The sequence below is a fragment of the Anolis carolinensis genome, chromosome 1, assembly GCF_035594765.1.
Source record: "Anolis carolinensis isolate JA03-04 chromosome 1, rAnoCar3.1.pri, whole genome shotgun sequence".
Classification (NCBI taxonomy): domain Eukaryota; kingdom Metazoa; phylum Chordata; class Lepidosauria; order Squamata; family Dactyloidae; genus Anolis; species Anolis carolinensis.
In genome coordinates this window covers 5449200-5460793 of record NC_085841.1, presented here as the reverse complement: position 1 = coordinate 5460793, position 11594 = coordinate 5449200, and the positions used below count along the sequence as shown (strand labels likewise).

The 11594-nt window shown below is 40.5% G+C and overlaps 1 protein-coding gene and 1 non-coding gene across 3 annotated transcripts in view; both read left to right on the top strand.

Annotated features, from left to right (window-relative positions):
* The first annotated feature begins 1202 nt into the window (after positions 1-1202).
* kif13b (kinesin family member 13B) overlaps positions 1203-11594 on the top strand; it is a 304005-nt gene continuing 293613 nt past the window's right edge. For both annotated transcript variants that reach the window (XM_062968806.1, XM_062968805.1), the window contains exon 1: positions 1203-1577. In XM_062968806.1, coding sequence (XP_062824876.1) covers positions 1214-1577 — 364 coding nt within the window. In that variant the 5' untranslated portion in view covers positions 1203-1213. The remainder of the gene's footprint in view (positions 1578-11594) is intronic.
* Positions 1950-2050, top strand: mir124b (microRNA mir-124b). Its single transcript, NR_129834.1, has one exon. It is a non-coding gene; the product is annotated as a microRNA mir-124b (primary transcript).

The following is an 11594-nucleotide window of genomic DNA, read 5'->3' as shown; positions in this document are numbered from 1 at the left end:
TAGGGGAGATACTATGGGGTTTGTTTACTTGGATGTGTGCAAGGCTGCGGCTTTGGGAGGAGAAAGAGGTACATTTGGAGGAGAAAGAGGTGTATTTGGAGGAGTAAGTGGTGCATTTGGAGGAGAAAGAGGTGCATTTGGAGGAGTAAGTGGTGCATTTGGAGGAGAAAGTGGTGCATTTGGAGTAGAAAGTGGTGCATTTGGAGGAGAAAGAGGTGCATTTGGAGGAGAAAGAGGTGCATTTGGGGGAGAAAAAGGTGCATTTGGGGGAGAAAGAGGTGCATTTGGGGGAGAAAGAGGTGCATTTGGAGGAGAAAGAGGTGCATTTGGAGCAGAAAGAGGGGCATTTGGAGGAGAAAGAGGCGCATTTGGAGGAGAAAGAGGTGCATTTGGAGGAGAAAGAGGTGCATTTGGAGGAGAAAGAGGCGCATTTGGAGGAGAAAGAGGTGCATTTGGAGGAGAAAGAGGTGCATTTGGAGGAGAAAGAGGTGCATTTGGAGGAGAAAGAGGTGCATTTGGAGGAGAAAGAGGTGCATTTGGAGGAGAAAGAGGTGCATTTGGAGGAGAATCAAGGAAGAAGGGAGGAAAGGCCTTCGACCTTGAAGGTCACGGGACAGGCGGCCCTCGGAAGTGTTCTGCTCTGCTCACACATAGGAGTGTGTGTGTGACACAGAGGAAGCGCGTTCTCGGTGCCGTGTGCGCGCCTCCGGAGACAGAGGAGCCTGTGCGCCAGAGCCAGATGCATTGCAGGGGATGATGGAGGCTGCTGATTTTTGTGGCGGATAGGGTATGCTTCCTCTGCCTGATTCCCTATATAAGCCAGAACAGAGGTGTGTCTGGGGGTGTGTTGCAGGGTCTCTGCAACTTAGAGTTGCTTCCCATTTGGAAAAGGGAAGAGGTCACCCCATCCTCCCCAAAGCCCAAGCTAATCCGGGGTGACCTTTGGGGCAAAACCTTAGCCATAGGGGAAGGCTGGGGTGGGGCAGGAGGAGGAGGAAAGGAAAGAAAGGGGGGTAGTGTTTTCCTTGCTTCCTCCCTTCTCTCTCTCTCTCTTAGTCTCTGTGTTTCTCCTCCCCTTGCTGCTGCTGCTGCTCCTGCTGCATTTTGCATGAGCTATCTAGGTCATTAGCGCGGAGGCTCCAGCAAGGCTTGACAAAGGGAGCCGGCCAGATGCCCCCTCCTTCCTTCCCTCCCTCCACCCTCCTCCTCCGTCATGGCCCACCTGCCCCACATCATCCACACAAACACCCTTGGGGGTTCCCTTAACCCCCTCTTTCGCCTCTCCTTTTATTTTCGGACCTCGAAAGGACAGGCTGCGGCAGGCAGAGGGTGGCCGGCAGGGCGAGGGTGGCCGGCGGAGCTCCTGCATGTCCCATCCTCTCTTTCCTCCCCTTCTTCCCTTTCTTTCCTCCTGGCCTGGCTCTCCTTGGACCAGCCCAGAGCATCCTTTGGCGGCTCCTGCATCCCGGAGCGAGCGGCATCCTCCTCTGCAGCATCAGGACCACTCTGCAGGGATAACGCCGCAGCAGTAGCAGCAGCAAAGCACAGCCGAAGCGGAGACAGAGAGGAAGGGGGAGGTAAGGGAAATGGCACCAATTTGGAGGGTCACCACCAGCAGCACCCCCTTTTTCTCCTCCTGCAGCAGATCTGGAAGGGAGGGGTGGTTGGAAGAGAGAGAGAGAAAGAGAAAGAGAGAGAGGCAAGGCCCCACCGCCCACTGCAGCAAAGGACTCCAGAACAAAGACAACCCCATTGCAGCAAGCATCGCCTTCCTTTCTTTCTTTCTTTCTCTCTCCCTCCCTCTCTCTCTCTTCCTATCTTCAGCCCCCACCTTGCCATTGTTTGGAGATGAGAAGGTGGTGGGCAAAAGGCCTGGAAGGATGCCCTCCCCAGACCCACCCATTGGGCAATGAAGGGCGCGGAAGATCGGGACCGGGACCCCCTAGGACCTGGCAAAGGCCCCTCTCTGCGTGTTCACAGCGGACCTTGATTTAAATGTCCATACAATTAAGGCACGCGGTGAATGCTAAGAACGAGGCTGGAAGAGCTTCAACCCAGGAGCAAAGGAAGGAGACTCATGGAAAGGACAAAAATGGGGCGGGCGGGTTGTATGTCTTGTATGTCTATGCGTGTGCTTGGATGGCACAACCGGCACAGGTTGATTTAAGCCCTCCTTGAAAGGAAGTCTCTGTATCTCTCCCTTTGATGGCACACCAGAGGGGCACCGCTGGCGCAGGTTTCCTTACTGGAAAAACATTTGGAATTAAAAATCGCCGACAATCATTGTGTCCACCCCACAACCTGCCTCCGAGGCCCTCCTGTCCTGTGATGACAATTAACCTGGAAATATTGTGTGCCATTGCGGGAGAAGGGCATGGTGATAATGTCTTGTTTTGCAGCTCTTTGCAGCATCTCCAAGCGTGCTTGCTTACTGCCTACTGTGCTTGCAATGTTGTTTTCTAAATCTCTCTTTTACATGCATCTAGAAGGGAGAGGTTGCAATAGGACGCCTTTCATATTTGTTTCTCGGCGTCACCTTGGGCTTCAGGAAAGACAATCCAACCCTGAGTGACAGCTTTACCCTCCCAGGCTGGTGTTCAGCCTGAAAATGATGCAACCTCTTTTTTTTTCCCCTGCACCACTACTGCATAATCCCCAATTATTTTGCAAGAACAGTGCAACCCTATATATATATATGTATCCAGAAATTAATCCCCAATTATTTTGCAAGAACATTGCAACCCTATATATATATATGTATCCAGAAATTAATCCCCAATTATTTTGCAAGAACATTGCAACCCTATATATATATATGTATCCAGAAATTAATCCCCAATTATTTTGCAAGAACATTGCAACCCTATATATATGTGTGTATTCAGAAATTATTTGCAAGAACATTGCAACCCTATATATATGTGTGTATCCAGAAATTAATCCCCAATTATTTTGCAAGAATATTGCCACCCTATTTATATATGTATCCAGAAATTAATCCCCAATTATTTTGCAAGAACATTGCAACCCTATATATATATGTGTATCCAGAAATTAATCCCCAATTATTTTGCAAGAACATTGCAACCCTATAGATATATATATGTATGTATGTATCCAGAAATTAATCCCCAATTATTTTGCAAGAACATTGCAACCCTATATATATGTGTGTATCCAGAAATTAATCCCCCATTATTTTGCAAGAACATTGCAACCCTATATATATATATATATGTATCCAGAAATTAATCCCCAATTATTTTGCAAGAACATTGCAACCCTATATATATATGTGTGTGTGTGTGTGTGTGTGTGTGTATGTGTATGTGTGTGTGTGTGTGTGTGTGTGTGTGTATATATATATATATATATATATATATATGTATCCAGAAATAACCCCCATTGAATTCAAGGGGACTTACTAGCAGGCAAGTGCGGATACAACAGCAGTCCAAAAGTGCAAGTGCTCAGTGAATATTATATTACTTAAAAGGAGCAAAAAAAGGCAACAAACTGCAGCCGAGAACAGATAGAGAGATAACACGAGGAAAACAAAGTGCTTGTATTCGTATTCCATGGAGACAGGCAAGGAGATGGATACACAATGATGGACCTTCTTTCTATCTAGATGGATTATATATAATTTATAGATAGCAAATTGCAAAGTATATTAAATTGAGGGGTGTTATGTAAAGAGCGATTAAAATTAAATCTAGGTCCCAGCCAGGTTGAGGTCCAGGGATCTGAAGGGTTGGTTTCAGAATGGATTTAAATCATTCTAACTGGAATCAGTGGGAATGTGCAAGGACAGGCTGGTGCCCATGTTTTATTGTAATGTGTGTGTGTGTGTGTAAGAGAGAGGCAGTAATAATATTTCCTTCCATTTTAGCGATCGGGATGATGATTGAGATACAAATGGCAGAATGTATAGAGTTCGAATGCAAATTATACATCCTCATCGAGTGGCCATCTAGAAGCATTACATGATGTATGTCATGGGCTGTAATGCACAGACACCATTATAGGTTAGCACAATCCTTACCTATATAGAGAGACAAACACACATACACACACTATATATATATAATGATAGATAAATACACACAGAATGATTTGTATATATTTGCATTTAGAGCGATAGACACACAAACACACACACACACACACACACATATATATATATATATAGCGATAGATACATATAAATAAATCCATACAGAATGATTCATATATATTTGTATTTAGAGCAATAGACACACAAACTCACACTATATATACAGTGATAGGTACACATAAATAAATACACACACTATATATAGCGATAGATGCACATAAATACATACAGAATGATTTGTATATATTTGTATTTAGAGCGATAGACACATATACACACACGCACTATATATAGCGATAAACACACACATATATATAAATACACACAGAATGATTCGTATATATTTGCATTTAGAGCGATAGACACACATACACACACACACGCTATATGTATCTATATAGCGATAGATACATATAAATAAATACATACATGATTCGTATATATTTGCATTTAGAGCGATAGACACACAAACACACACTATATATACAGTGATAGATAGACATAAATAAATACAGAATGATTCATATATATTTGTATTTAGAACGATAGACACACATACACACGCTATATATAGTGATAGATACACATAAATAAATACATACAGAATGATTTGTATATATTTGCATTTAGAGCGATAGACACACATACACACACTATATATATAGCGATAGATACATATAAATAAATACATACAGAATGATTCGTATATATTTGCATTTAGAGCGATAGACACACATACAATATATATATAGCGATAGATACACACACATAGATAAATACACACAGAATGATTTGTATATATTTGTATTTATTCTCTATCTACACACATACACACACACACACACACTATATATATATATATATATATATATATATATATATATATATATATCGATAGATACACACACATAGATAAATACACACAGAATGATTCGTATATATTTGTATTTAGAGCGATAGACACACAAACACACACACTATATATACAGCGACAGATACATATAAATAAATACATACAGAATGATTCGTATATATTTGTATTTATTCTCTATCTACACGCATGCACATACTTAAACATGCATGGCAGGCTTTATGGTCTAGTTAGTTGTATAGCAATAGATACACACATATAGATAAATAAATACATACAGAATGATTTGTATATATTTGTATTTATTCTCTATCTACACGCATGCACATACTTAAACATGCATGGCAGGCTTTATGGTCTAGTTAGTTGTATAGCAATAGATACACACATATAGATAAATAAATACATACACAATGATTCGTATATATTTGTATTTATTCTCTATCTACACGCATGCACATACTTAAACATGCATGGCAGGCTTTATGGTCTAGATTAGTCATTTTCGACCTAAACCCTTACATATATATGTCTTATGTTTGCAAATTCTTATTTGTAAAGATTTGAAGAGGATATAAACAGCATATAAGATTATCACCTCTGCCATTCATATGTGTATGTGTATGTATGTGTGTGTGTGTGTGTGTGTGTGTGTGTATATATATATATACACACACACACATACACACACACACACATATAGATAGATAGATAGATAGAGAGACAGATAGATATAGATATAGATATATCTCGACTTGTTCATTGTGCTTTTTCTAGCAAATGGATCCCCTTCAATGTTTCTTGCACATCCGCAATTTTTCGGTGGCTCATATTTTGGGGAGAATTTGCCGTAGCTGCGACTGGGAGAGTATAGTTTCCAATGGGCAGATAGAAATTTCCAAATAATCATAATCCGCAGTAGGATCACAATGGGGAGGAAGAGAGGGTGTCCATCTCCTCCCTACTCTAAAAGAAAGGAAATTGGGAAATGTTATAATTCAGATCCAAAGGGCAAGGGACAGCCTCAGTCCCGAGTGTGAATCAAAGCTGGACGTGGGTCTCTTTGGGGGCAGGGGCTCTGCATTGGTTCCCTTTGTATGGTAATAGGGATCCTGCCCCCCTCTTCCCCACACACACCCCTCACCTCCCAACAGCTGCCCCAGCATTTCCATAATGGGGACCAATTACTCTCCAGGACTGACCCCCCTCCCATGGTTCGATTCATTATACAACCCCCTTTACAGGGAGAGAAGGCAGCCGAGCAAGCGGGGGATATAATAAACCAAATCATTTATAGGGGGAGAAGGGGGAGAAGGAGGGGAGGGAGGGAGGGAGGCCCACGTTCTGCTCTCCGCAAAGGAGACAATTGCCCAGGGACAACGAGCAAGAAAGGAAGGATGGACCAGACAAAGCCGGGAAAAGGAGGAAGGAGCCCCAAGCTCACCTTGACTTTGAAGGCCCCGTCCATGACATTCAAGGCATGGCTCTCCTTGGATCCCTTCCAGGGGAAGGAGGGACCGAAACTGAATGGTCAGAGCTGGGAGCTTAGAAATCCCCCTTGACATTACTATTATTATTATCATCATTCCTACTTCTAGTGATACCATCTACCAAAAAGGGTTGTAAAGATCTCCCCACACATGGGATGTGAAGGACCATCTTGAGTTGGGTTGAGTCCATGACCTGGACATTATATCATCAGAATTGGGAAATTAGAAATCCCCCTTGTCATTATTATTATTATTATCATCATCATCATCATCATCATCATCATTTCTACTTCTAGTGATACCATCTACCCAAAAGGGTTGTAAAGATCTCCCACACACATGGGATGTGAAGGACCGTTTTGTGTTGAGTTGAGTCCATCGCCAGGACATTATATCATCAGAATTGGGAAATTAGAAATCCCCTTGACATTATTATTATTATTATTATTATTATTATTATTATTATTATTATTATTATTATTTCTACTAGTTATACCATCTACCCAAAAGGGTTGTAAAGATCTCCCACACACATGGGATGAGAAGGACCATCTTGGGTTGGATTGGGCCCATCACAAGGAAAATTATCATCAGAATTGGGAGATTAGAAATCCCTTTGACAATATGATGATGATGATGACTATTCTACTAAGGCTCTTATATTTCTCATCCGATTGTACAGATCTTCCACACACATGGAATGTGAAGGACCATCTTGGGTTGGGTTGAGTCCATCGCCAGGACATTATATCATCAGAGTTGGGAAATTAGAAATCCCCTTGACATTATCGTTATTATTATTATTATTATTATTATTATTATTATTATTATTATTCCTACTTCTAGTGATACCATCTACCCAAAAGGGTTATAAAGATCTCCCACCGACATGGGATGTGAAGGACCATCTTGGGTTGGATTGGGCCCATCACAAGGAAAATTATCATCAGAATTGGGAGATTAGAAATCCCCTTGACAATATGATGATGATGATGATGATGATGATGATGATGATTATGATGATAATGACTATTCTACTAAGGCTCTTACCTTCCTCAGCTGATTGTACAGATCTCCCGCAAACAAGGAATGTGAAGGACCATCTTGGGTTGGGTTGAATCCATCACTAGAACATTATATCATCAGAATTGGGAAATTAGAAATCCCCTTGACATCATCATCATCATCATTATTATTATTCCTACTTCTAGTGATACCACCTACCAAAAAGGGTTGTAAAGATCTCCCACACACATGGGATGTGAAGGACCATCTTGAGTTGAGTTGAGTCCATGACCAAGACATTATATCATCAGAATTGGGAAATTAGAAATCCCCTTGACATTATCGTTATTATAATTATTATCATTTCTACTTCTAGTGTTACCATCTACCCAAAAGGGTTGTAAAGATCTCCCAAACACATGGGATGTGAAGGACCATCTTGGGGTGGATTGGGCCCATCACAAGGAAATTATATAATCACAACTGGGAGATTAGAAATCCCTTTGACAATATGATGATGATGATGATGATGATGATGATGATGATGACTATTCTACTAAGGCTCTTATCTTCCTCAGCCGATTGTACAGATCTCTCACACACATGGAATGCAAAGGAGTGTCTTGGGTTGGGTTGAGTCCATCACCAGGACATTATATCATCAGAATTGGGAGATTAGAAATCCCTTTGACAAGATGATGATGATGATGATGATGATGATGATGATGATGATGACTATTCTACTAAGGCTTTTATCTTCCTCAGCTGATTGTACAGATCTCCCGCACACATGGAATGCGAAGGACCATCTTGGGTTGGGTTGAATCCATTACCAGGACATTATATCATCAGAATTGGGAAATTAGAAATTCCCCTTGTCGTCATCATCATCATCATCATCATTCATTCATTCTTCTAGTGATACCATCTACCAAATTATTATTATTATTATCTCCCACACATATGGGATGCGAAGGACCATCTTGGGGTGGATTGGGCCCATCACAAGGAAATTATATCATTACAATTGAGAGATTAGAAATCCCTTTGACAATATGATGGTGTTGATGATAGTGACTATTTATTCTACTAAGGGTCATATCTTCCTCAGCCGATTGTACAGATCTCCCACACACATGGAATATGAAGGACCATCTTGGGTTGGGTTGAGTCCATCGGCAGGACATTATATCATCAGAATTGGGAGATTAGAAATCCCCTTGACAAGATGATGATGATGGTGACTATTCTACTATTCTAAAACTTTTAACTTCCTCAATTGATTGTAAAGATCTCCTGCACGCATGGGATGCAAAGAACCATCTTGGATTGGATTGGGCCCATTCCAGTGAAATTATATCATCAGAATTGGGAGATTAGAAATCTCTTTGACATTATTATTATTATTATTATTATTATTATTATTATTATTATTATTATTATTATTAAGGCTATTGTCTTCCTCAACTGATTGTAAAGATCTCCCGCACACATGGATTTCGAAAGATCATCTTGATGTGGATTGGGCCTATTACAAGGAAAATTATCATCAGAACTTGGAGATTAGATATCCCCTTGACATTATTATTATTGTTATTCTTATTATTAATGCTACTAAAGTTATTACCTTCCACAACTGATTGTAAAGATGTCCTTCACACAATGGATGCTAAGGCCATCTTGGGGTAGATTGGGCCCATTACAAGGAAAATTATCATTAGAATCCCTTTGACATTATTATTATTATTATTATTATTATTATTATTATTATTATTATTATTAATTCTACTAAGGTTATTATTATCTTCAACTGATTATAAAGGTCTCCTGCACACATGAAACTCAAAGGACCATCTTGGGGTAGATCGGGCCCATTACAAGGAAAATTATCATTAGAATCCCTTTGACATTATTATTATTATTATTATTATTATTATTATTATTATTATTATTATTAATTCTACTAAGGTTATTATTATCTTCAACTGATTATAAAGGTCTCCTGCACACATGAAACTCAAAGGACCATCTTGGGGTAGATCGGGCCCATTACAAGGAAAATTATCATTAGAATCCCTTTGACATTATTATTATTATTATTATTATTATTATTATTATTATTAATTCTACTAAGGTTATTATCATCTACAACCGATTGTAAAGGTCTCTTGCACACATGAAACTCAAAGGACCATCTTGGGGTAGATCGGGCCCATTACAAGGAAAATTATCATTAGAATCCCTTTGGCATTATTATTATTATTATTAATTCTACTAAGGCTATTATCATCCATAATCAATTGTAAAGGTCTCCCACATACATGAAACGCAAAGGACCGTCTTGGGGTGGATTGCATCCGTTACTTAAGAGCCAACTAAAAAGGAGTGATGCCATTGCTTCCAAACAATGCCATTGGGAGTAGAAGAGCCTAATTATCGAGGGATGAGATGTAAATGTATATTCTAGCCCAAGTCGGCCTTTGACTAGAAAGCTTTCCAATACTGTCATTTTATGTGTTTGTATTTTTCCAAAGGCAAACTATGCATTCTTTGCATTGATGCCTTCAAGTCACCTGCCCACTCATGGTGACCCCATGGATTTCAGAAGGTTTTCTCAAGCAAGGAACAGTTGCCTAGTTTTTGCCATCTCTTTCTTTGTAACATCACAAACCGGACCTAATATTTCTCAGAAATCAGAATTATTATCAGGAAAAGTCAATGTTGGACCACGACTCTGGAGACTAGGATTTGGATCCCCACTTGGCCTTGGAAACATACTTGAGTGACCTTAGATGAGTCAAACGCTCTCAGCCTCAGAAGGAGACAAAAGCAACCCTTTTTGAAGTAATCTGGCCAAGAAAACAACACTTTAGAGGTTCACTTTAGAGGTTTTTCAGGTCACAACAACTGTATCAGTAAGTGTTATCTGGTAGCTTAGAGTTGTTTATTCTCAACGAGGGCCACATTGGCCTTTTGGTTGCCTTCAAAGGACTATTTGTATGACCGTAATAATATTAAATAACCTGAGGCACAAAAATCCTACACCATCCTCATCAATTCATCATGTTCTAAAAATAACAACCAACACAAAACAAAATGCAAGTGCAACCATTCAAATTCTGTTTTCCTGTCATCCATGTGTCTATGCTTTGCGGGCCATATATAATGACGCGATGGACCATATTCACCCTGCAGGCCTTGAGATTGACACATATCAGTTTAAATATCAAATGGAGACACTCATGGTCTGTGTGTCTATGCCTCGTGGGCCACATAAAATGACGTGATGGCCACATTCGGCCCGCAGGCCTTGAGTTTGACATGTATCAGTTTGACTATCAAATGGAGACAGTATAGATGTTTTCCCATGTCCAGTATGTCTATGACTCACGAGCCACATAAAATGACATCACAGGTCACATTTGGCCTGCAGGCTTATATTTGACACATTTATTTATTTACAGCATTTATATTCCTCCCTTCTCACCCCGAAGGGGACTCAGGGTGGATCACATTACACATATAGGCAAACATTCAATGCCTTTTAACATAGAACAAAGATAAGACAAACATAGGCTCCGAGCGGGCCTCGAACTCATGACCTCCTGGTCAGAGTGATTCATTGCAGCTGGTTTCAGCTGTCTTGGTCTCAGCCTGCGCCACAGCCCGGGCCTGTTAGACTTATAAAACTGAGACACTACAGATGTTTACCATGGCCAATGTGTCTATGCCTCACGGGCCACATAAAATGATGCAATGGGCCACATTTGGCCCGCAGGCCTTGAGTTTAACACATATCAGTCAGAATATCAAATAGAGACACTATAGGTGGTCAGTGTATATGCCTCGTGGGCCACATAAAATATGGCCTACAAGGGAGTCAAATTGCGGGAGTTCAAGTCCAAAACATCTGGAGGGCCCAAGTTTGTCCAAGCCTGGACATGGGTGATGGGACTGAACAGATAATTGTTTTGTTTAAATTGTGGCAGCATTATTATTATTTTATTATGACACAGCAAACAAGATAGATATGCTGGATTTCGTGTCAGAAAATCACAAGTCGAACACTTCCCAAGTGTCTAGGACTGTGTGATGTATTTTCGGATGATGC